The 26,686-nt window shown below is 34.8% G+C and overlaps 3 protein-coding genes and 1 long non-coding RNA gene across 4 annotated transcripts in view; 1 reads left to right on the top strand and 3 right to left on the bottom strand.

The window, feature by feature from the left end:
• LOC147405202 (uncharacterized) lies at window positions 1-1,505 on the top strand. The gene is made up of 2 exons (XR_015178096.1): window positions 1-135; window positions 1,241-1,505. It is a non-coding gene; the product is annotated as an uncharacterized LOC147405202 (long non-coding RNA).
• A 1,154-nt stretch (window positions 1,506-2,659) lies between these two features.
• LOC147405203 (wall-associated receptor kinase-like 14) lies at window positions 2,660-9,114 on the bottom strand. The gene is made up of 3 exons (XM_086441422.1): window positions 7,930-9,114; window positions 5,450-5,524; window positions 2,660-4,154 (listed from the first exon to the last, which is right to left on the bottom strand). The coding sequence occupies exons 1-3, from the start codon at window positions 8,669-8,671 to the stop codon at window positions 2,908-2,910; spliced, it is 2,064 nt and encodes a 687-aa protein (XP_086297548.1). The 5' UTR covers window positions 8,672-9,114; the 3' UTR covers window positions 2,660-2,907.
• Window positions 9,115-13,736: 4,622 nt separating this feature from the next.
• Window positions 13,737-19,927, bottom strand: LOC147405204 (clast3-like protein). Its single transcript, XM_086441423.1, has 7 exons — window positions 19,768-19,927; window positions 19,424-19,589; window positions 16,133-16,191; window positions 15,570-15,688; window positions 15,239-15,476; window positions 14,842-14,965; window positions 13,737-13,973 (listed from the first exon to the last, which is right to left on the bottom strand). The coding sequence occupies exons 1-7, from the start codon at window positions 19,825-19,827 to the stop codon at window positions 13,894-13,896; spliced, it is 846 nt and encodes a 281-aa protein (XP_086297549.1). The 5' UTR covers window positions 19,828-19,927; the 3' UTR covers window positions 13,737-13,893.
• A 2,193-nt stretch (window positions 19,928-22,120) lies between these two features.
• Window positions 22,121-26,686, bottom strand: part of LOC147405205 (vacuolar protein sorting-associated protein, putative (DUF1162)) — a 35,904-nt gene continuing 31,338 nt past the window's right edge. The window contains 6 exon segments of the mRNA XM_086441424.1: window positions 22,121-22,622; window positions 23,286-23,429; window positions 25,202-25,285; window positions 25,748-25,870; window positions 26,010-26,105; window positions 26,195-26,277. Of these exon segments, the coding sequence (XP_086297550.1) occupies window positions 22,260-22,622; window positions 23,286-23,429; window positions 25,202-25,285; window positions 25,748-25,870; window positions 26,010-26,105; window positions 26,195-26,277 (893 nt within the window). The 3' untranslated portion in view covers window positions 22,121-22,259.

Below are 26,686 nucleotides of genomic sequence, written 5' to 3' on the forward strand. Positions count from 1 at the left end.
CCAACCAGGGCTATATAAGAACAAACACTTCACATTATCAGCATCTCTTCCAAGTCCCATCCATGGCCAGGTTCCAGTCAAACCAATTGGTTCTCATCTTCCTTGTCCTTGCAAGTCTGTTTGCTCTTTACCATTGTTAGTATTTCTTCTTCTTCTAGGCTACGTTCTCTTTTGGGGTTGTGTTTGGTTGCAAACACGACTCTATTCTAATAGACTTTAATATTGTCACACAAGTTATTTTGTTGTTTGGATCTAAGATTAATGGGTTCGAGGGAAATGGTTTGAAGTTAAGCCCCTATAGTTTTACTCATGGTTTTAAATCTCATCTGAGACCAAGATCACTAGCCCGACACGTCTCCGTATCGTCTGCCAACGAGACGGATTGACAAGTCAAACGTGTCGGACGAGACTTAAAACCACAGTTTCATTTTTCTCATTATTGAACGAGATGACTTAAACGTATCGGAACACTTGTCCTAGAGGAGATGTCAAAACGAATTTTAAAACCATGGTTTCGCTTTCTTAGAAATACTCACTTAATGTCATTTGCAGCTGTAGCTATGTTACTTTAGGTGGTGTTTGGTTGCTTTGATAACTTTATTCTACCTTAGTTAAAGTGTCATAAAAGCTATTTTGTAGTCTGGTTCGAGGAGTAGAGGTACCCATGGAAAAAAATATACTCCAATAACTTTTTCCTTGAATAGAGTTATCAACCAAACCAAACAGGGGCCCTATTGTTCTCATGGTAACGAACATCCGTATATAACAGGTTGAATATTGTGATTCTAACTATTTCTGTTTTTCTCGCAAGCAAATTCAAATCAAATAGATTTAGAGATCTACTATTGCCACACCAATTCCTATATAATTCATCAAAGATTTGCACACAGTTGGTGTGGCAATAGCAACACTCTAGATTTATAGCAAAGAAAGGAAGAAAAATACCAAGTAGTAAAGGGCCTATTAGCTTGTAACTTAACTGAAATTTGAAGTCATATATTTGAATAATTAAGAAAGATAGCTTCTGACGCCACACCAACTTTTGCTAATGCCACCCCAAGATATATGCTAATTCTTTGGTGATTAACAGATGAATTGGGGTGGCATTAGCAAAAGTTTATATGACAATAGAATTTTTCTTAAGAAAACTAAAAAAAATTATCATTTGAGAAAACTTGACTTTGGATAAAGTGAAATGAAAGAAAATAATTCATTTGTTGTTGTTTTTTTAATTTTTCAGGCAGAGAGGGTCCAAGTGGTAGAGACATGGTTGATGCGGTGGGAGATCAATGCATCAAGAAATTCTGTGTCATTGAATATTCTAATTGCTGGTGTTGTCAAGCCACTGATATTTGCTATGGCGACGAGGCTGATTGCAGCGCTGGATGCAAAGTCTAGAGCTTGCTCATCGATATACATATAGTTGACACATTCTTGTGTGTTTTTATTTTCAGACTAGGCCAAATAATAATGGAATGAAGCAATAAAGACCACCAGTTTCTATATATATTTTCTTAGATGCTTTCAAGAATTATTTAACCACCTAATTATCCTATTAATCACACTATTAATCTTGGAGAGTTACTATTGCCACACCAACTGTGTGCAATTCTTTGGTGGTTTACATAAGAATTGATGTGGCATTAGTAAAAGTTTGTGTGGCAATAGCAGCTCTCTGATATTGAAAGCTTTATGCCTTTGCTCGCTTGGCCGAAGCATGCCAGGTAGTTCAACAGTAGTGTCTCGGGGTTGTTCTGTCACTATTTAAATGATCTCTCTTAGGTCCAAACAAAATAATAACTTATTATTCGTTTGCTATAGTTTTTAGGGGTTTGTGAGAGAAGGGAATGAAGAAGATATAATAAAAAAATATGGTGAAAATTGGGCATGTGAAACAACGATAACAATTGGAAAAATACAAATTGAAAATAAAAAGTGCAAATGACATAGAAATTACATGGTTTGACAAGATTGCTTTACGTCCACGGGCAATGATGAGATCCTATCACTATTTCAGTGAAAAATATGGGGATTATGATCTACTGTCTCAATCTCACCTCCCCTAAATAAAACTGAAAATCTCCCTCGTAGAAACCCTAATATGAGTTCACTAAACATATAATATGTACAAAGACAAAATTGCCTCAAGGGAAGAAGACCCGTAATTGAGACAAAAGAAACCCCCCAACAGAACAGGTGACAGAGGCAGTAGAACGGTTTCCTAATCCCCTCTTATGATGATAAAGACTTCATCAATATTATAGAAGGGTCTCTTATAAGTGATAAAATATGAAAAGACCTTATCTATCTATATTTGGTATCCGACGTAAATAAGACCCACATATGTTCTTATTTGCACATAACTTGTCTAATGGCACTAATATTGACATAATAACACTTCCATTCCACATAAAGATCTAACAAATTCTTTTTGCTTCAAAATCAATTTAGAGGGTAGAGATGGTGAACGGGCACTAAGGACAAAATTAGAAGACTTGAAACGAGTTGTACACTTCTTAGCAAAGGGAACACTAACCTGACAGACTAAGTCAGAAGACCTAAGCTTATGAGGGCCAATTCAATAATATAAGTTGATGACCGAACATAAAATATTGACACAAATCCAGGAAGAATTGAAGAAACTACTCTACTCAAGATATGACTAACACTTTCTATTATTTTAAAATTCTCAAAGATTTTGATGATTGTAATATTTTTTCACCAGTTTTATGAGGTTTAGAAATAATACATTGGAGTTTAAGATCATAACTATAAGAGATTTATACTGAATGAGAGATGGATTTTACTAAAACAATTAAATACCCTTTGGTGTATACACAATATGTGATGAAGCTAACCATACGTTAGAATAAGGAAAGCAGTTGTTCGCTCAATGAATTACCTTACTCAGTAAGCTGTTTGTCGAATGTGAAGTTCGTCACTAAACCATGGGTCCTGTACAGAAATGGGGGAGTAATCCTTCACAAAATCTTTGCTTTGCAGCTCAACTAACCTCTGACTCTCCAACTCCACTTTCTTAACCGTCACCTCTTGCAACTTCTCACTTCCATTTGATGGCAAAGAGAAACAAGACTTCATTGATGTTGATCTGCTAATGTTCTCCTCCAAAGGGGACCACCCACTAAGCTTGATCTGTTCTAGCTCAGCTGACACTTCCATCATAGAAGGTCTCATGTCCCTATGAAAGGCGAGGCATCGAAATGCCAGCTCAGCAACCTTGTGTATAGACGTAAGGGTCCAAGCATCTCTATGTGGTTCAAGGAACGGATCTATTATCTCATCGACACACCCCTTACTTATCTTGTCAACAGCAAGTGCAGCCAAATTTACCTCACTGTTAGGCCGAGAAAAGTCAACGACCTTCAATGCAGTTATGATCTCCACAAGAACTACCCCGAAGCTATAAACATCACTTTTATCGGAAAGATGAAAGTTTTGATGGTATTGAGGATCGAGATACCCCGGAGTCCCTTGTGGAGCCGTCGAGATGTGAGAAATCTCAGTCATACCAAGTCTAGAAAGACCAAAATCCGCAACTTTTGAGTTGAAGCTATAATCTAAGAGTATGTTGCTTGACTTTATGTCTCTGTGATATATCGGTGGGTCCATGGAAGAGTGAAGATGAGAGATGGCTTGAGCAGTTTCGGAGGCAACGTTGAGGCGAATTGTCCAAGGGAGGCCTGTGCCTCTCTCCCTTTGTAAATGTTGTGATAGAGTGCCATTTGGCATGAACTCATAAATTAGGATTTGTTCATCTCTCTCTAGACAGAAACCTAAGAGTCGGACTAGATTTGGGTGACTAACAGATGAAAGGAGTTTGATCTCATTTTTGAATTGCTCTATGCCATCTTTGTCTCCACGTCTGATCTTTTTTATGGCAACCCACTCATCATTATAGAGCTTTCCAGCATAAACTGTCCCATAGGCCCCGGTTCCTAACCTATACTTATCTGAGAAGCCATACGTGGCTCTCTCAATTTCTTTGTAGGTATAAAATGGGACACTACAGTTACCCGCAGCATCCGATAGAAGATGTTTGGAGCTCTTTCTGGTCTTCAAAGAATTGGACCGTCGTCTGATTAAGTAGCACAGAAGAGCCAAACCGGTTACTAAAGAAGCTCCAACAACAATGCCTGTTAAAAAAATTCGTATTTAGAAATGCAAGCAATATTTCATATGATGTAGAGAACAAATAAACACATATTTTAGTTAAATTAAGATCCAATGGGCCTCATTAGATAAAAGCATTGTTGTGCAAAGAACACTTTTCCATTAGAAATATTCAATTAACTTAATCAATAAAATCGAAACAAGGTTGCGATCTCAAATCACATGTTTTGAAATATGTAAAATCTTAATCAAAGTTTTTTCCTTTGCATTGCATCACTTAAATTTATGGGCATTTAGAAGTATATGCCAGACAATCAATAGTTGCAAGAATAACTTATCTCTTGATCATTGAAGAAATTTCTCACAGATCTTACAAATAGGAGGGTTTTCAAGCATACTTACATAATCCACTAACTCCAATGAGAAAATGATTTGAACACGGCGATGGAGAGTATAATATGATTTAAATATTTGAACGCACTATATGATTGTATTAACTATTTCAGGGATATTAACATTAGTTGTGCTGGAGTGACCTCAAGCTGGAACCTCATATCGTACTTCTTGACATGAAAGTGGATAGGAACCATAGATGATATTTCACTTATATCTCTATGAAAAGCATCTATGGTTCCCATTCACTTTCATGTCAAGAAGTGCGACTTGAGGTTCTAGCCTGAGGTCACTTCAGCATTATTCTATTAACATATACTTCTGGATTCATATATGTAGAAACTCAGCAAAAGAAACAACAATAACAATGCAATGCAGATCAAAATAAAGAGAGCACAAGACACAAATTTATGTGATTTGGCAAGATTACCTACGTCCACAAGTGATGATGAGATTCTCTTACTTCTTCTGTGATACAAAAAAGGGTTATAATCTCTCACTTTCACTTGCTCGCATTAAAATTGAAAATCTCCATCATTGAAACCCTAAAATGAGTTTATTATGAATCTATAGTCCATACAAAGACGAAATTGTCCCAAGGGCAAAGTCACTTACCACCAACAGAATACAAGGCAACAAATGAAACAACATATAATGGCCTTAATGGAACAATTTCTCATGGGCATTTTCCAATTCAAAAGAATTGAATGATAATAACTAAAAAGTATCAGTTAATGGAACAACTAGTTCAGAGTTGTTCAAAATCAAACTAACATACAAATACGAAAATGTGTCAATAGGATTCCAATAACTCCCAAGAAAACTCTAATCTATTTTATATTCACCTAGCATTTACATCTATACAAGAAAACTATAATTCTCAAATAAATATGGAAAAATAGTAATACAGAAAAAGAAGAATTACCTCCCATTAGAACACCGAATCTGGAGGATCCTCCACACTTGGACATGTAGTTTGAAGGATTGCAATTAGAATAAACTGTTAAAATGAAAGATAAATGATTAGTAGATATAACATAGTTTTAAATTAGATGTAAATTCTTAAGTGACAAGCAATTCAAAAATCCACATTTGCTAGGAGAGATCATAGAAAACATTTTAGGGTAATTTAGACACACCCACCATGTTTTGATGACTATTTGAGATACCCATGTGTTTTCAAACCAATGACATGCCTCCCTTGACCTTTGTGCTCTTTATAGACTAATAAAAATAAATTAAATACGCTCACCTTGAACCTTGTCTTCAATCCATCGTTTTCAACCTCGCCTTAACCTCTCTTAAAAAATCCCTTGATTTTTCTATCCAAAAGTCTATATCTTCTACTTCTCCAAAAATCCGATTTTGTTCTTGAAGTTTATAGGTTGAAAATAGATTGAAATATTTTTACCGAAGAGGCTGAATATGACTGATTTTGGGAAGGAAAATCTAGGGTTTTGGAGCTAGAGGTTGAACATGATGACATTTAGGTCACTCTACATTAGTCAATGAGAGAAGACCAAGGTTAGGGGGTGCATCTCATCAACTTGAAAACACAGGTATCTGAAATATTACCAAAACATGACGCGGTATATATAAATTGCCCAACATTTTATAAAGAAGGGAATTTTGACATTTGAGGGTCAGACACCAACTGTCTCTAAGATAATAATATCGTAGAAAGTTTGACTTTTGACTTTTCTTAATTATAATTTATTTATTTATCGTGTCAGTACTCAGTAACTATATTAGCGGCGAGTACCATTTAGGTCAAAACTGCAAAGAGTCGTGCTGGGGTGACACAGGATTTACTGTGATTCTCACATTTCTGATGTGGACATGTATACATGAGCCTAGATGGTTTTTTCACGTATCTTGAGAAAACACATCTATAGTTATTTACTTCAATTCTCGCAAATCCGACGTGGAATGTGCACATAACCATAGATGTATTTCCTCACGATACTAAGTAAAAATTTTGATATTAAGTAAAAATCATCTAAGATTATGTATCCATGTCCACATCAGAATTGTGAGAATCACTGTAAATCCCATGTTACCCCACCACGGCTCAACAATAAAAAATTCCTGTTTTATTGTAAAATATCCATAAACACTTTCATTACTAACATAGAGAGGAAAAATGCTTTACAAAGCTCCATCAACCATCAAAAAGACCTCAAAGATATTTTGTGAATCTCGATGATTTTTTTAAGAATCTTAAAGTCTTTTGACGGTGGATGGGCGTTAACAAGACTTTTTCTTTCTCACTATGTTAGTAAGGCTAGTCGGACATTTAATCAAAATACCGTACAATTGAGGTTATTGTGGTCATTCCACAAGGCTTTATCCATGAATTTGTCAAACATATCAAGAAGAAAAAAAGAGACTGAAATGAGTGGTGTGTCCACCATGGCCTTAACGAAAGCACCTTCTCAAAGCTGTCTGATTAGACCAAGTCCCATAACTATTAAAATAATAGATTAATAAATTTAGGATAGTTTAGACTTTAGACAGACCCCTCTGGGTTTCCGTAATTATTTGAGATACCCTATATATTTTGAAACTGATGACATATACCTTGACAATGGTCTTTCAAGAAAGACCAATCTAAAATTTATCAAAATACCCCTATACTCAACCTATTGTTTAAAACCATTGATTTTCTTCAAAATCCATCTATTCCTTTTATGATGATAATATTGCCACTTGTTCTATTCCTCAAATTTCTATATTGTTTTAGATTCGTAATAATCTAACACTCCTTTTTTCAAATGCCCCCATCACAGAATCGTAGATCCTTTGCTTTAGGATACATAAGAAAAAGATTTATAATTTTGTAACTATCAGGTTAGGGAGTGTTAGATTATCACTTGTCATTGTTTTATCTTTTACAATAATAAGAAGAAAATACATACAATTTTTACCTTTTATATTTTTCTTTCTTCAAATAAATCAAAGATTTTATTGGCAAGCATAATCTTTTGTCTAGGGAAATCGACTCAATTCACGAACGAATGATATTGAGATGATTTGTACAAGTCATCTCAATATCTCAGAAGAAACAATGGTGATTGTAGTGATGCATGAACCAAAGAGAATAAGAAAAGTAGGAACTTGATATTCTTATCTAGTCTCATTCACGAAAATCTGATTCGCCCGAGTTATCTCAGTCTCAGACGTTTTTTAAAAATCATGTTGGCCAGAAGTTTAGAGAAGGGGTGAGGAGGGGATTTTGGTCATTTTAAACTAATCCTTCACAAAAGACCATTGTCAAGAAGGGGTATATCTAGACTTTCAATTTTAAAAACGCAAGGGTTATCTAAGTACTCATCAAAACCCAAAGTAGTAAATCTAAATTACCCATATATTTAAGAAACAAAATCTCCGGCGAACGAATCTTACCTTTCCGGCAACCCTGACCGGCCAAAAATCCATCTCCTTCGTAACCGTCCAAGCACCGGCACCGGAATCCTAAACTTCCGTCGATCGGAGACTTGATTTCCGTACAATTCGCATTCTCAGAACATCTGCAATTTCCTTCTAACCACCATCCCAACTGAATCGTTTGAAACTCGAGAGAAACCGAAGAGCTCCCATTTTCAGCATCAATGGCGATCGAAGAGAACAAGAGCTTACAACTACTCTGAAGCACGTTATTAAAATTCATGAAACCACCACTTTCACGCTTTGTTTCCTCTTTGTTCGGGAAGCAATACGTTTGATTGCAACCTCGGGATTCGAACTGGTACGGAAACTGAGTCTCCATTAGATCTTTCGGTATCTTGCATCCATTAGGCGGAGAACTACAGTTATGTAATAGAAGCCCGTTTTGGATCGTTGGAGCGTAGTTTCGCTCGAAGAGAGGATTCAAATCTTCGATCGAACGGTTACAATTTGCTGGAATTTTAACTAAGAGATTGTCTGGTGTGACGTTCTGAACTTGAAATTGGTTGATAAAGATGCCCTCTTTGGTGCAGTTTAGACGGATTTTGCAGTTCTCGGAGAAGCCGAATGGGAAAGGGACATGATTCGGTGTGGTGTCGCTGCAGGATTGCTTGCAGTTTGACGACGATTGAACAGTGATCAAGTGATGGAGGATCAAAATCACAAGGAGAAGAACGAAATCTCGATAATTTTGTAACATTTTTAATTGGTTAGAAATTTAATTGAATTTTCCGAGTCGAGTTCTCATTTTCTTCTCAAAAAAGAAGAAGATCAGTTTGAAAACCTCTGTAAATTAATCAAAAACCGATGAAAGATTTGAATTTTGTTTTTGTTGGAAATCTGAGATGGAAGAACTTTAAATTTCTCTGTTTTGGTAAGTCAGGAGAGTTGAATTCTTACCATAATAGCTAGCTGAGTTGACCATCTATGTCTTATTAATTACGCATAGAAGAGAAGATCTCTCTCTGTCCTACTTTTAATGATTCTGATCATCTTTATCTCTGCAACTTCAATGTTGAGAAATCAAAGAAGAAAAATCAACAAAACCCTAACTTTCTCTTTCTCTTTCTTTTTCTTATGTAATTTCATGAAAGCTTCTTCGGTTCTTTCCTATCTGTCTCTTCAAAACGTAAAAATAAAACGAGAATTTTTTTCTTTGAAAATGGCTTTGATGATATTGTGGTGCCAGTACCATGATATCATATATGCTCCCCCTCGTGGAATGTTTTCATTGGATAGAACTAAATCTGAAACTCCGAGTATATGGTGGCTGAAATGGCTTACACGGAGCTAAATATATCCCATCAATGTCTCGAGTTTTGACTGATTTAGACAGTTAGATGTTAATGTGTGAGGTTCGAAAACCTCAAGCTTGACAGATAATGGATAATTATAATGTCCAACGACATCGAATACAAAAGCATCCAGCAGTTTGAACTTGAAGGTCTAAAACAACCCCAACAACAACAAACCCTTGTCTCAAAGATATGAGATTGGTTAGACAAATAATTTTTCCTTCATTTCACTTTGTCTAAAGTCAAGTTTTTTATGATTTAAAATAAATTATATTGGGTTCTCATATTCTTAATATTTTTTTTAGGAATTTATAGGGAAACTATGATAAAAAGCTATAATAAAAAATTATCAGACGCCTTTTTTTTTATTATTATAAAGGTCAACAGGACTAAGGCAGACCCAGACCAACTACAATCTCAGGAAAAGACAACCTCTTTTATCCTGAGAGAAAAGAGAAACAAGGGGAGGCGAAGATCCACAAACGATCTCCAAGTAGCCCACTAAAAGAAGAAATGACACAAGGTAGTTAGCCATCTTGTTGGCTTTTCTAAATACATGTAAGAAACTAACTATATTGAAGCTGGCCAATAAGCTTTTGATCGATAAAACCAAGTGTAGGACGTACATAAGGGATCTCCATTTGCCATTTAGAATCTTAACTGTCATAATGGAGTCCGATTGAACTAGGACTCTAGAGTAGCCTTTGAATCTAGCAAGTTTTAACCCAAGAAAGATACATTGCATCTCGTGGTATATAATCGATTTTGGGTCTTCACACCCAACTAAGGCAACCACAACCTCACCATCTTGGTCTCGAATGACAGCCCCATAATCTCCTTTAATTTCTGAATACGAACCATCAGTGTTAAAGGCATACACTCCCTGATTTGATCTCAACCAAGAGCAATAAATACTAGATTTGTGAACAAAGGTAGCGTTGGTACCTCAAACATGCAAGAAAGATCTATTATAGTCGGAATCTTCTATCTCGTTTAAGGTGTCCTCAAATTTAATTCGAACATCTTCCACAATTTTTGGAAATACTTGTTCTGGGCCATTAAATCTACCTTGATAGATCCTATTGCATCTTTATCTCCATATGTGATATATAAACGCACAGAATACCACCTTCTTAATTCTTTGGATAAGGATACCTCCCTTAAAGCTTGTTTCAGCCCACTCCCCAATAGTTCTACTCAACAGGCACTTCTTGAGAATTTTCGTCCATACCCATCTCGCGAAATAGTAGCCACTAAGAATGTGATTGATGTCCTCTTCATGGGCTCTTCAAAGCCAACAAGTCGCATCAATCGTTAAGTCCCAGGCCTTGAGTTTCTTCAAGGATATTAATGACACCAACCCCAAAAGAAATTATTATATATGAGTCGTGATAATTTGACTTAGGTACGTGGCATACTCAATTGACTCCCCTAACATTATAGGCTCGAAAATTGTAGATTTGCTCTCCTCGAGATATAAAATTACACTTTTTTTATGGGAAACCGTAGTTTTGTATCCTGAGAAGAACATTTCTATAGTTTTTTAGCATGTCACGTCAGGAATGTCGATTGAGTATGCCACGTGGATAAGTTAGAGTACCACGATTCTATTATTATTATTATTATTTTATATACGAGTTTTTGGGCTGTGTTTTTGGAAAAGTGGTAAAATCCATTTGAGTTTAATAACCCTCAGTAAGATTTTGAAATCCCACTTAGTTAACAAGGAAAGTGTTTCTCTAAAATTAGTATACAAACAAGAGTAATTTAGTCTTCTCAACAAGGACATTATTGTCATTTCAAATAATTGTATAACCGCGTTTTCCTTACGACGCTATGTTTCCCCACGACTTGAAGACTGATTGAGAAAGTCCAGTCTTTTTCCGGACTTTGACATTTATATAATATATACTTCCCCAAGCAAATTACATATCAGTTTTGCTATAATATCTTCTCATTTAACTTGGAAACGCAGACTACACGGCCACAAGAAGACTGACTTGTCCCAACCCTCCATTGCAATTCGGAACACGGCAAGAATTCTATACGGGCAAAATTTAACGTGTTATCCGTCTCATTTCAAAAATTCAGTAATATAATAGTGATGTTAATGAAGATGATGAAAAAGGTGTTGTTAATGGTGACGGTGACAATAATAATGATGGCATTGAGATTATTGTTCTATTGATTTATACAAAAAAGATTAAAGTTAAAAGATAAGTCATCAATTTAAAAAGTAAACGTGTAATCTAAATAAAATGTAGATGGCCCATTATTTTTTTAAAGATAAAAAAAACATTTATCACTTTAAAAAAATGGATTATTCCAAAATTTTGAAGCATAACTACTTCAAAGTCGACTACATGTCACAACTTACAAGTTTACATTGCAACAATACAACATGTTCCAATAACATTTTTTTGTTCGATCGAGTTTTATAAAATTTTGTAAAAATTACATTTTTTTTTTTAATTTTTTTTAAACTTAAAACAAGTGAACTATTCAGAATAATTCAATAATATGAAGAATAATGCTTACATTAAAAATAAAAATAAAAATGGTGAATTTTTCAAGAATTTGCTAACAAGGGTCCCAATAGGGAAAGGCTTTCTTCGAGATTCTATCAAATATATAAGATCTTGAAATCATTGTCAAAAGTCAAAAATCAGATAACAATATACTAATCCAAGCTTGGATTCCATTTTCCACAACTGATATATGAAAATTAAAAGATAAAAAACTTGAGAGATTCATACGAAACTAATCTCCAAATCCAACATTGAGAATTCACCATCATTAACATCAAATCTCTGACCTAGATTATGTATAATCAATCATAGCCACTTTGTGTGTATCTTCAATTTGGAAAGATTTTGTAATACCAATTATTTCCAACTAATATACAGAAGAGAAGAAAACTAAGACCACGATGCCCATTCTCTCCCATTGACAATGAGGACTTAAAATGGGTAAGATTTTATCTAAATCTGAATCTAAATTTTGTGGGTTTAATTCCCTCAATTACATCCGAATTAAAAAAATAGGTCGAATATGAATTGATGTCCCTTGATCCGAGTTAAATCTAAATTGGATATAGATACATCCCAATATTCACCTAAATCTATATGATATATTATTTTATAAATTATATTTTATATTTTTCAAAATATTTTTTTTATAACTAACAAGTGTTGGGTATAGTAACTAAAACCTCTCTCAATAAAGGAAAAATGTCTTGAATTCAAATCACACCTTTAATAATTTTTATTGAAATAACCTTGAATGATTCGAAATTATCCAATTGGCCTAAATCAATTAATTTGGTCCGATTAGATTTGGATGAATTTGGTAAAAATTAAATGATTCAGATATAATTTTAACTAATAGGATCCAAGTCAAGTGCGGATCTGAATATGATTCTGAATAAAAAAGAAATCAAAAATGGATACTTTCATATCTGGCCAGAACCTGAGCTGTTTTAAGTCACAACTCTAGTAATTTTTATTGAAATAACCTTGAATAATTTGCAATTATCCGACTGGCCTCAATCAATTAATTTGATCCAATCTGATCCAAATATGATTCTAGTAAAAATAAAATGGTTCAAATATGATTTTAGCTAATAGGATCCAAATCGGGTTTCGGATCCCAATAAGATTCTGAATAATAATAAAAATTGAATATGGATACAGTCATAGCTGGCCAATCTAGGAAAAGAGAATATATATATATAGGGGGCGGTTCAAGGGCCATATGAGAAAACATATGAAAAAACTTTCGTTTTTCAAAATAAGAGTTAGAGGTTTTGGATTGAGCTGATTTTTTGCAAGGATGGTCACTATGATGAAAAGATCATCCTCACAAAAAATCAGCTCAATCAGAAACTTCTAAATCCATCAAAAGTGATCTACAAATTAGCGATAAAAATTGATAAAAAATCGACGGTCCACATTCTAAATCACTTTTAATGGGGTTAGAAGTTTTAGATTGGGCTGATTATTTTTTTGGATGATCTTCCCATCATAGAGATCATCCTCACAAAAAATCAGCTCAATCCAAAATTTCTAACCCATATTTTAAAATTTTATTAAAAACGAAAGTTTTTACATATGTTTTCTCATATGGCCCTTGAACCTGACCCATATATATATATATATATATATATTGACTTAGGATCCAATACAGTATCCCGTTCCTATAAAATAGGAAAGGTGCTACGTGGCATGCTTTAATTGGTGTCTAAACCACCTCGAGCTCCTAATCAAGCTGTTCATGCAGCCCAAGGTATCTAAATTCCAAAAAGATGTGCCAAAACACGTAACGTTTTGTTAAGGAATGGAACACTGTTCTTGATCACGACTTTTTTTTTTCTTTTTTTAAAACTACAATAAGGAAGAATGGGTACGTGCTTTAAAACATCTACCATGTCACAGCACATCTTTTCTATCTAACTTCTATCTATATTTTCTCTTTTTAATTCTTGATTTTATATAGATTTTCAACAAAGAATTCAAATTTGAAACAAGATTTGAGTCAATATATCAGAAAAGAAAAATTGCCAATACATCCTTGTTACACTCTCTATAGAAACCTTACCATATTGGGTTGTCGTGTCAGTCAGCTTTGCCTAGAAGAGGGACATATCTGGTGGTGGACCGTACACAGTCTTCCATGAGAGTGGAATGAGCCATCCATCTCCTTCATTGCCTGAACAGGAAATCAAATCAAGTTGTGTAGAAAAATAGAAGGAAAAAAATTAATAATTGCAATCTGCGGCAAAACTTCTGATTGAAAAACCAAGTGAGATCCAGATGGAGACTCGAATGTTTCTAAATAGACAAAGCCTGATATACCAAGTGAGATTAAAAAACTTTTGGTTTTTGCATATAGAGGACACGAACACGATACACGAAGAGGGTCCAGTTTACCAACAAATTGGACCTACTTAGGAGCTCTAACAACAAAAATTAACCGATCTGAAGATCCAAAGCACCCAATCTAAAGACCATTTTTTGTTTTTTTTTTTGTTTCTGGACTGCTCATCATATCTTTTCAGTTGAATGGATGGTTAGCTTAACATAGACAAACTTCATGTGCACCAAAGGGTCCTCCATGGAACCAAATGTAGCCGTTTTCCATGTTTGTGAATGCAACTCATTTTAAAAAATATAAATATATTTTTAGCTGTTTGGGCATTAATAATATCCATAAGAATTCAAAATCCAAAGGTTTTATAATGCAAAGTAAAATTAGAAAGAAGGGTCTGTATGACAGAATGAGGATCATTATCTTCAAGTGGACACTACCCCTTACTTAATCTTCCCTATTCCCTACACAATCTCCTTACAAATAAAATCTCACTGAAACATGAAATTCTCAAAGAAGAATCCCTAAAAGTCCTTGAAGGCCTTACACCAATATAATAAAAAACTTACACCACAAAACATAAAGCCTAATGTGATTCTCATTCTCTAGAAACGGTCTGTAAGGTATTCGATGAACAAGCAACAGGAAAAAATACAAATAAAATAAAATAAAAGAGGAAGTGTGGAAGATTAAAACCAAGCATACTCACCACAGAATTTGTCTGTGCTCTTCCCCAAAAGCTTGCATGCAGCCTCCGCCAACTGGAAGGAATCTGATATATTGTCTCCCTCTGAGCAGTAGCATAATATGCATGTGACCTTTAAACCTTTTGCCTGATTCCATAAAACAAAAAAGCTCTCTTAAGAAAACTATATACAATAAAAATAGCAACAAACATAGAATTGAGTATTCAACAACAACTCTTCTTTTAAATAGGAATAAATGGAGGACAGAAATTCAAACCACTGAGATGAAATAACAAGAAACTTGACCATAGAACGTAAAACATAAAAGCATCTTTTTTTTTTTTTTGTTGAAATTTAATTTAAGTTAAGAGATTGTTAAGGTTTCTTTTATCATTAAATGTAAGGCTTCAGAAACGGCACCTTGCAACAAGAGAACAGTGCCGCAAAAGGCAAACTTGGGTAGTAATCTTCAGGTTCAAGTTCATCTTCGAAACATGAACTGTCCTCTTGCATAGACTTTCCTTCGGGAAAATCATCGAGATACTTCCACAGCCTTTGTGCTGAGTTGTACTCCTGGAGTCTTGTCCACCCAAGCTTTTCACAATCATTGTCTGTTCCATCTGTATTGGTACTTGAGAGGTAATATATCTGTGTAATACTGAGATTACAACAAGGCAAACACACGAGTCACGAGCCTTTGAACAACAATGATGATTGACTAAGTAGAATAATTGAGGAAAAGATCATATACCTTGATGTATCAATTTTTTGTCTCCGTCCAGAATCTAAGCTAGAAAGCACAACAATATGCTTCTTTCCATTGGTAGCTGCAAAATTGGCCAAATTCTTTGCAAATTCAATCATCATTCCCTGTTGGTAATTTTTGTGTCAATCTTTCAAGAACTAGAAATATTCAAATGAACATAAAACTCAATAAGTAACAAAATACCTACACTAGGCTGAGGAGGGAGAATCTGATCACCAAGCCTCCGCCATGGATGTGTCTCTCTCTCACATTCAGGGTGATTGAGAATCATCGAAAGATGATTCTCACCAATCGATAGTTCTATTGAATCATATAAGGTGGTTTTACAAACTCCCACTAAGACGTCTAGAAATAAATAGAGCACAAAAAATGTGCAAGCATAACATATTAAGTTCCAGATGTTGCTTCAACTAATAATTTGCACTCCTAAGGCACCTAAAGTTTTTTTATAAGAATAGATGGGACTGCATATTTTTTCTTTAAATTTATTTAAGGAAAAAAATAGCAAAAAGGAAAACACAAGACAAAGAAAGCCGATTGAGGGATACCTTTATAATTGGTGACCTTTGTTGTAGAAGAGACAATCCATCGGAAAGAGAATCATAAGCTGCAAACCCAAAGCAGAACATTAGTACGTGTTTTTTGCATAATTATTAACAAGTCTTGTGAAGAAAAAAAGAACTTGATTTTGGAAGTGATTATTTCTATGATGGGATTTCTTTTCTTATGGTGCAAAGATTTTTTTGAGGAATTTAAGGGTCTATTCTTCGAGAATTTTTTGTTAAAGATAGGGAGGTGCGTGTGTGGTGCAAATCTCTCCTCTCTCTCCTAGAATATTACGTTGATCATTTGCAGGCTTTACTGTACTTAGAAAAATCATGGTTCATCCCCAATTGAGAACGGCGCACAAAGGTTTTCTTTGACTGTCTATCTACTATCCAATCCGTATTGTAGCCAGGGTCGGTTCTACCATAAGATTAGTTAGGCAATTGCCTAAGGGCTCGATTGAAAAAAGGCATCATAAATTTTTATTTTTTTAGTAAACCTTTTTCTTTTATAGGTATAGGATTAGTGGTTAGCAAATGAAATTGGGTTCAAGGGGATTGAACCTAGGATGTGGGAATTACCACTTAGCTAAGTTGACACTTCTTTAAGAATGTTTAAAAAAATATTCCTCTTAGTAAAGGCCCTCCAAAATTCCTCGTATTTAGACATACCAGTTTTGGTCAATATTAGAGATACCCATTTGTTTTCAAACTGATGATAAGCTTCCCTTGACATCAGTTTTCTAATTGATTAATGCAAAAAAGACTTGAATACCCTATTCTTTAGCCTCTAGCCAAAATCCTTGATTTTTCTTCCCAGAGATGTGCCATGTAGACACCATATGTTGCTATATAAATGGGACACCATTCTGTATTGCGACTTTTTACTGAGAGGAATTCTTTTTTAAAACATTCTTAAATGAGTTTATTACAAAGAATAAATTTAAGGGGGCCTTCTCTCAACCAGGGCCTTAGGCAATAGCCTAACTTGCCTGATGGTTGAGCCGGCCTTGGCTACAATCTGAATTAGGCAGTAAATAGGCAGTAAAAGAAAACCTGTGTGTCATTGTCAATAGGTGACAGACTATAATTTTTCTAAGTATAATAACACCTAAAAATGATTAAATTTCTACATGAGAATCGCATTGTAGAAAGACAGTGATTTGCACCAAATACACATCTAATTTTTGGGTAATTTTGATATAACCCTCTGAAATGTAAGAATTATTTCAGACACCCTTGATTATGGTCATATCTAAGAGACTTAATAGAAATGACCCAAATGGCCAAAATCATTAATTTTCTCTGGAAAAACGCATCTTTTAAAGAAATTTTAACTTCATCTTCAATCTCAAGATTCTACCTCCTTTAACCTTTAAACTAGGGCTGTCAAATTGGGCCCATTGGTCCACTTAGTATGTTTACTCTAGGTTCTCTAGTAACTTTGACAAGGTTGTCATACCTGACACCTCCCTCCACCACCACCATCGCCGCCTCCACCCTCTCTTCTTCTTCTTCTTCCCCTCCTATGTTTTTACCTTGTATTTTCTAAAAGCAAACAAACAATGGACTTTGGTATTTTCTATCCTCCAAATTTTCCACTCTCAAATCCATGAAAAATGGTTTTCTATGCTATCTAACAAACCCCTAATAAAAGTTTTTTGCTTATCAAAAAAAAAAAAAAAATTGGTAACTTGTATTATCTTGGTAATGATATAATTATATTAATTTTTACATGACTTTTACTACATACAAAAAATTGAAACATTAATTTTTTTTTAACACCTACCCCTAAGAGGGTCCACTACTTAGGCCCTAACTAGCGATTTTAACAACTTTGTCTCTATGGACAAAATCCAGGATGCACCAATTCTAGAATAACTCAAGTAGACTGTGGAACACCACACGTTACACTAAAAGGAAAGCGGGCACCGTTATAGGGATGGCAATCTCAAGACGACCTGCGAACACGACACGAAGTTAGTGGGTTTGGGTCATAATAGTATCAACATGTCTAACACGTTTATTAAATGGGTTAGGTTTGGATTATGGTCGTCGACCGGCCTAACCCGTTTGGACATGTTTAGTTATTCTATCATTAACGTGTAATTTTAAATATATCAACAATTATTTAAAATTTTTTTAAATTACTCATTTTTTTCTAGAATTCCCTATAACTTTTTCATAATAAATTTTTTTAAATCAAATTCTATAAAATATAAAGGGAAGGGTGTTTTAAAATATTTTTAAATTAATAAATGATTAAGCTTTAGTTAGTGAAAAAAAAAAACACTTTTCTTAATAATTTATTTATTTATATTTATATTTTTTTACTCCATTTTTTCATGAAAATCTAGAGGTATGTAGTGTTTGATTCCTAATATTGACAAAATGACCCTCAGTAAGATTTAAGATCTTACTAAGTAAGGCTATTATGTCTCATGTGATAATGAAATACAATTTGCTTACCCAATAATAATAATAATAATATTTTTTTGGAAGGTGTAATAATAATAATAATATTGAAAAACACTTTCCTTACCAAGTTTGTAAGAAAATTTTCTGACCTCATCACCTTATGGCATCCAAAAAACATGATCTTATGCCACATGGTTATAAAAGACGAAATTCTACGAACTTCGAATTTTTTTTCAAAAGAAGGTTATTTTTCACCATTGAACTTAGTTTACGGTCGTTTGACCTTATTTTTAATAATGACATTTTATTTTTGAAGATAGAAATGGAACTTGTGTTTTTCAATAAAGATTAGAATTTTATTAAATATGTTATATATGGGCTGGGTCAGGTATGCCCATTTATAAATGGGTTGGATTTAGGTTTAACTTTTTGACATGATTATTAAATGGGTTGGGTTTGGGTTTGGTATATTTTCCTAATACCCTTACCTCAACATAGACACAACCGAATTCATTGCCACCCCTACCGCTACATCATCATAATGACACATACCAGTAAGCGCATCACATGTGAGGAGGTGCCAACCATAATTCACTAAGTTCCACTATGAGAAATTCGACCTAATCACATGGTCTAACCTAAATATCTACTCTCCCTCTCTTTTTTCACGATGGGTATTTAAAAAAAAAAAAAAATCAATTTTCACCTACCCGTATGGTACAAGAAGAAATTGTATTTAACAGTAACGATATTTCGATTTTTTTTTTTTTTTTTACAGAAATGTATGACAATGAAGGATTTTCTCTAATATTTATCTACAAATAATTCGAAAAACAAATCTAGAAAAACTTCAAAAGGCTAAAATTAGATAATAACCTTCGAGAGGCAAAGCAAGGACACCTTGAGGAACAAGTCCATAGGCGTCGTTACCAACGCAGGGAAGAACAGAAGGATCGTCTAAGAAACCAATTCGTTCTGCTCTCATAGATGAAACCAAGAGATCGATTGCTAGTTGCCCCACGTTCCCAATTGACAATGCAGGCTGAGATCAGAAAAACAAACAAAATCATACAAAAAAAAAACCTAATTTTCAGTGAAACTGAAACCTATGCTCTGGAGTTGAAGATTTAAATTAAAACCCTAAAAAAGAGGGGAAAATATATATATTAAAAAAAATATATATTGGAGACAGATTTTATAGAAGATTTAGTGTTTGGCACCAGAATTAGGGTGGAGCATTCTTCGTGAAGGTGTTTGCCTTGTTCAATTACGAACTCCATCGCTGTGCGCAGAGAATGAAAATATTTCCTTAAATAAAGTGTTGGTAACTTGGTGTAGACGTTTAGTGGACATTGGTTAGGGCCGGGTGTAAATGGGTCGGTTCCGGTTCGGTCTAAACCTGAACCAAAACCGTTAAATTTTATCGATTCCTGTTCTCAAATAAATGGAACCAAAATTGTTCAAATAAAAAGTAATCCATCACCCATAAGAATGGGGAAAATTCCTTCAAGGAAACTCAAACCCTGACTTAAACCAATCTAGCGCTTTAATACCATGTTAAAGCCTTGGACCTAATTCATCATTGAAAACCGGCTTGCAAGGAGAGGGTTACCCCTGCTTTATACATTATACATCCCAATAGTGCCTGGGCAATGTGGGACTATTCTAACAATTTTAGTTAAATATGTACCTATTCACACCTTTAATTTGGGGTCAAACACCATGGTTTTAATATTCATCACAAATTGAGATGACTTTGGAGTCATTCCCATGGTTTTGAAACATGTTCTCCTCCATGAACAAGAGATAATCGTCCGATTTGTTCAAGTTGTCTCATTCAACAATGAGACAATGAAAAGTCTCTTTAGCGTATTTTAGGATTTTGAGATGACTTGTCTATCTGTCTCGTTGGTGGACGCTATCGAGATGAATCAGATGAGTCATCTTGGTCTCAGACAAGATTTAAAACCATGGTCACCCCAATGTAGGAGGTGAGACCTCACTTGTTAGTATGTAAAACTCGAAGAAGTCAATGAGACAAAATTTGACTAATACCCAAGCAATTCGATGAAAGAATAGTAATGCCCGTTGTTGATGATGATAAAAATTGAATAACCATAGTTACTTCTTATTGGAAAATAGGGTTTCATCTTCCTAAACGCATTCTCTTTTTAATTTCATCTCTTCTAGTTGAAATTATAACAGCCCTAGTAAGTTGTGCTTACCAAAATAGGGTTTGCACTCCATTGATGAAACAATGTTTTTAATTCCACAAGGCTACAACTTTGGAGAATCGGCTCGAGGATTTTAATAGGTATTTTTGAGATTTCTTTTTAATTGGGGGATTGTTAATCGTAAGAGAATAGCATTGAGAGCTGCTATTGGCATCCTAACTTTACTTATTACACCCCAATTAAAATAAAGAAAATAACTGAATAGTTGAGAAAAAGTAAAAGGTGGGGCGCCAATAAAAGCTCTCTCTTTATTTTTTTGGATGTAGGAACGAATCTTCATTTCGTGCATTGAATATGACGAAATTCCAAGTTCGGTGCACTATTCATTTTAATTTCCAAAACATGCATTCATCATTTTTAGAACCTACGAACTCGTGAGTTCGTCACTTTTAATATCTACGAATTCGTAGGTATACCAATGAGTTCATTGATTATAAAAGTGACAATTTGACTCGAAATGCATGTTTTGAGAATTAAAATGAAGAGTACCAAAACCAGATTTTGGACATAAGTTGCACGCATTTTAGGAAAAATCCCTTTAGGACTTATGTAGCATGATCATAATTGTAACACAATTACTAAAATTGTTTGAATGAGTGTTACGATATTTTGTAATGTTGAGATTATAATTTGAGCCAAACCTTTGTAATGTTTGAATAGGGCTTAAAGTGAATCGGTTTGGACCGGATATGTGTCTACCCATATCCATATCTTGAATTTTAATTCGGGTCCGAATTTGGATCCAGATCCGACTCAAATCCTACTAGCTCAAACCATATTGGATTTTTTTTTACTTTCATTAAACCCATATCTGGCTCTGATCCAACCAAATTAATTGATTCGGATCCGTCGGATAATTTTAAACCATTACAAAGTAATTTATTTAAAAATACAGTTTAAATATGATTTGAGCTCAAGACCTCTCCTTTTTAGAAACACTCATTTGTTGATGAATGATAGACTAAACACTATAAAAATATAACATACAATATACAAAATAATATATCATTCAAATATAGGCGGATATAGGGATGGGTCTGTATCCCACTCAGGTCAAGGGACATCAACCCATGTCCGACCCACAAGTTAATTTGAATATGCTTGAAGAAACCAAATCAGCTAAAAATTGGATTCGGACCACTCGAATTTCGGATAAAATTCAACCCATTTTAAACTTTATGTTTGAATAGTGTTTTGATCCTTGACGGGTGGGGGGGGGGGGGGGGGAATTGGGGTGTGCTAAGTAAAAGTTGGGGGGTGCCGATAGCAGTTCTCTTATTTTTCAATCACCCTAACACGAAGCCTGATTATTCATCTCATATGATGAATCCTGTACAAATGTCACAAGTTTTGCGTATAATTTAAGTGCAGAATAGAATGAAATCATTAAGAAACTATAGTTATTTTTGTTCCTAGATATTAGTACAACAAAATTATATTTACAACGATAGAAAGAAAATAATTAAAAAAAACAAAATTCATTCGCCCTCATTTTTGTCAAGAAGACTCAACAAAAACCCACTAACAATTCGTCTTGCTATAGCATTGGGAATGCAACGGCATAGCCGTCCATCGATATATGCAACTATACCTGAGAACACAAACTTGCGAATCCCCCATTTTATGTTAAGTTTCACTTTCTGCTCCTCCTCCGTGGATGTTGGGACGATTGCCTTATCTTCATTGATTTGCGATTTTTCGTTCCATTTGATGCCAGGTAATTTTTCCTTCCATTTGATGCCAGATATGAACTTAAAAGCTTGTTTTCTCAGCATTCGGATTGCAAAACTCACGAACAAATGCTCCCATAAAGTCAGTATTGTTGGTCCAATCTTCCATTCCTGCAGAAAGCTCAGTTAGCTAAGCAATTATTTTTAAGAAAGGTGTTAGATTCAATGGGAGTTGTCCTAGTCTTTGTTACAAGTATGTATGAAGAGAGTCAAGTCCAAAGTGTTTCTTGGACTACCTTCTAACTCGAAGGAATGAGATTAACATTAAATATATATAAATAAAAAAGACCTTTGGAATCATAATTTCTCCGCCAACTTTTGCTATATTCTGGAGTTGAGAGATTGATCCTTCTTGGCATGGGCGATTCCACCCTAACTGGAAAAGTGATTCCCAGTTCCAACCCCTTTACAGTACCAATATTGCACGACATGATTAGAGCATCTATTATCATGGCCGTGAAACCCTATGTCTTTTACCCAAAGACCTCGCCCATGATGATAATTTTCAAATTCAACGGTTATTAATCAACAATCAGGCTGATTTTTGGTGTGCATCCACCAAGAGGTGGGCCAAAATTCATGGGTGAGTACCACGTGGCATTTAAGAATGTAGTCTTTGTTCATATATAAATTATTGCAACAGAAAGTATCCTGATATATCAAATACATTCCCTGACAAATAGTTGGAATCGTTATCGAAACAAAAGGTATCTGCCCAGGCATTCTTATGAGACCAAACAGGAACCTAGCACAAGATGGGAGGGAAACACTTACATTTTCTCCACGAAGATGGTCCAAAGGACGAGAAATAACTGATGGATCTCCTTTCAATAGCGCCTTGCTTATGAGGAAGCTCTTCACACGATCCATGATTTCACTTATGAGGGAACTGTTTGGAGGTAGGTTTTTTAGGATTACCTGTCAAATATTTAGTGGACACATTAATAAGAAATATTGAAAACTGTATATAGCAAGAAGGGCACAGTGAATAATGATGGTATGGGACCAAAGATAATTACTCCACGAGCGCTAAATTTACATATAGAGTCCCTCATTTGTTAGAAGTTCACTTTTTGAGACATTCTTCCTTCTTTTTGTACATCTTTTTTTATTTTTTTGCAATATCAATATAACAAAGAGTCTTGCTGGAGTGACCTCAAGATTGGACCTCATATGACACAACTCGACGTGAAAGTGGATGGGAACCATAGATGCTTGTTCACTCGTATCCCAAGGAAAGCATCTATGGTTCCCATGCACTTTCACGTCAGGGTGTGTGATGAGGTCCAATCTTGAGGTCACTTCAGCATTATTCTACAATAAATCATCATTACTTATCCAAAACAATAATAAAAAAAATAAAAAAGACAGACAAAGAAAATCCTAGTAGTGTAGTCATTACACCTTAGTACCAATATTTTCAAATGTTGTGGTGGTGGTGGTAGGAGAATGAGAGTTTGTTAAATATAGAATAGCTTACTAGACTTGAAAATATATATATATATATATATATATATATATATATATATATATATATATATATATATATATATATATATGGGTCCCGTTCAGCAACAAACATTTTGGCAAAACATTTTTCAAAACATGGGTTAGAGGTTTTGGACTGGGCTGATTTTTGGTGAGGATGATCTCTACGGTGAGGAGATCATCCTCACCAAAAATCAGCCCATTCCAAAACTTCTAGCCCCATGTTTACAAGTTGAAAAATTGTGAACCGTCCATTTTTTGTAAACCATTTTTGATGGGTTAGAAGTTTTGGAATGGGCTGATTTTTGGTGATGATGATCTCCTCTGAACAAACATTTTGACAAACATTTTGGCAAAACATTTTTCAAAATATGGGTTAGAGGTTTTGGAATGGGCTGATTTTTGGTGAGGATGATCTCCTCAACGTAGAGATCATCCTCACCAAAAATCAGCCCATTCCAAAACCTCTAACCCATATTTTGAAAAATGTTTTGCCAAAATGTTTGTTGCTGAACATTTCCCTATATATATATACCTGTAAAAAAAACTATGGGTTACAAGGAAAACTAAAAATAAAACAAGATAGCTTTCTAAGATGTTATAAAGAACCAGATTGTGTGATCGAAAAGCCCAGTGCTTCTCCCACCCTTTAAAATGTCGAAAGAGAATGGAACACCCACCAATCTACAACAACAGAATGACTACACTATGCTCCAGGACACTAAGCGAAAGGTGGCCATAATGCTCATGAACACACTCTTTTTTAAATCACACTAAAAGCGGTCGTGGTGGTGGTGGTGATGGTAATGGTAGGCCAATGAGATATTATTTAATATGAAGTAACTTGGTATTTAACTATGGGTCATGAGGAAAACTAAAAATAAAACGAGATGAACCTTTTAAGATGTTGTAATGAACCAGGTTTGGGGATCGAAAATCCCAGTGCTTCTCCCGACTCGATCAGATCTCAAGCAACGAATTAAATGTCTATTTTGGTATCTACTTAGGCTGGCTTGGAAATGGAAATATTTTAATTAGTGTGGAAATTAATACAATGTTCATGGACATGATAAAATATTGAGAAAATTTTTCATCATGGGAAATGATAAAACAAGCATGAAAACACGTTCCTAAATCATCAAAATACAATAAACAACCATGTGAAATGTAGAAATTAAGATCGATAATGATAAACTACTTGCCTGGTTATCAATGACCCTCACTTTGAGATATTCTTGTTTATACATTGTATCCAACATAGCTTGTAAGTACCCTTCGATATATAACTGCATTACCAAACATATTGACTTAAAGTCAGAAACAAAGTGCATTAAGATAGATCACAGGTTTATATGGACCACTTTCTTTTCTATCTGTACTTAATATGGTAGGCAATAACATTAGACCAATTCTCACATGGACCGTGGCTCAATGACAACAGGGTTGTGGTTCATGACAAAAACGCGCAAATCTAATCAGGTTGATTTTTGGGTGAGTATTCCCACAAAGAGTAGGCCCAAATTTCATGGGTCAGTGGGCCCGAAAGAGTGTGCCCTATGGTAGTTTTGGGTGTGGGTCATTGATATTCAATAACCTTGGGGTCATGTCATCATTATCCATTGATTCATTTGCTTGGTAATTTGTTCTGAATTTTGAAAGATGGAAGGAAAGAATAACTAGAGAATGTCATTAAGAGTAACCTAGTTTGACATATGAATGTAAATCAGATACTTGTTGGCAAAAACTACCTCGTCAACCCCAGGACTTCGATCGAGTTTGATTTTTCTATCTGGACCACCCTCCAGAACCGCAGTCCCTAATAGTGACGGTTCCATAGCCAGTTTCAATATTCCCTGGTGAAAGCCACCCACCTTACCATAGTAACCATAAAAAAGAAAATAAAATAAGGTTAAGTTCTGCCATGAATTACTTTAAATGCAATCGTTAATTTGAAAAAATAATGCATTCAAGTGTAATAAACAAACAAATTGTGTTCACAGGAAGTAGTACCATTCCATTAAAACCATTTGTTTCTGCTCCCTTCAGAACACAATCTGATATTTCAGTAAGAGCAGCGAAGAGTACATTTGACCCTGCTGTTTTCATCTGCAAAACAAATAATAAAACTGATATTTTCTGCTAGTGTTGTTTACTGCCAAATTTTATCTTTGCCATTTTAGGACCATGAAACTTACTGTTTTTCCCAGGTCACCAAAATAACGTTTCGTCCCTGAAAATCCTTTCTTATCAATGCATTTACTGATGAATTTGAACATACCTGCCATTAACATTGAAAGCATAGATCAAAGAGTAGAACAAAATGGGTCAACCTTCCAACTTTATTGAAAATGAGAATAGCTTAAAATTAAACAATATATAAGATTTATAATACACTGACAGACTATAGTGTCAATTTCAAGAAAACCAAAGCACACAAGACATCCACGCACGCACACACACACACACACACACACGTGTGTTGAGTGTAGATTTTCCTTCACTCTCGGATCTGTCATACCCCAATTAAGTCCAGTGATCCTAACTCTTATATTCATTGTTCTCCCCTTTTCAACAGATCGGTCTTTTGGAGTAGTTGGTTGGTTAACATGGTATCAGAGCGCTAGGTTCGTATAGGTCAAGGTTTTGATTCTTTCCACCCTTATGGGTGAGGGGGAGTGTTGAGGTGT

The sequence above is a fragment of the Akebia trifoliata genome, chromosome 4, assembly GCF_017979445.1.
Source record: "Akebia trifoliata isolate Shusen 1 chromosome 4, ASM1797944v1, whole genome shotgun sequence".
Lineage (NCBI taxonomy): Eukaryota > Viridiplantae > Streptophyta > Magnoliopsida > Ranunculales > Lardizabalaceae > Akebia > Akebia trifoliata.

Coding starts and splice junctions, on each gene's coding strand:
- LOC147405203 (XM_086441422.1), bottom strand. CDS start 8,671: ATGTTACAAAATTATCGAGATTTCGTTCTTCTCCTTGTGATTTTGATC. Junction 5,525..7,929: donor CGGTCAGGGTTGCCGGAAAG/GTAAGATTCGTT, acceptor TCATTTTAACAG/TTTATTCTAATTGCAATCCT. Junction 4,155..5,449: donor ATTCGGTGTTCTAATGGGAG/GTAATTCTTCTT, acceptor TTTTTTTAACAG/GCATTGTTGTTGGAGCTTCT.
- LOC147405204 (XM_086441423.1), bottom strand. CDS start 19,827: ATGGAGTTCGTAATTGAACAAGGCAAACACCTTCACGAAGAATGCTCC. Junction 19,590..19,767: donor AATGCTCCACCCTAATTCTG/GTGCCAAACACT, acceptor TTCTGATCTCAG/CCTGCATTGTCAATTGGGAA. Junction 15,689..16,132: donor AAAGGTCACCAATTATAAAG/GTATCCCTCAAT, acceptor AATTACCAACAG/GGAATGATGATTGAATTTGC.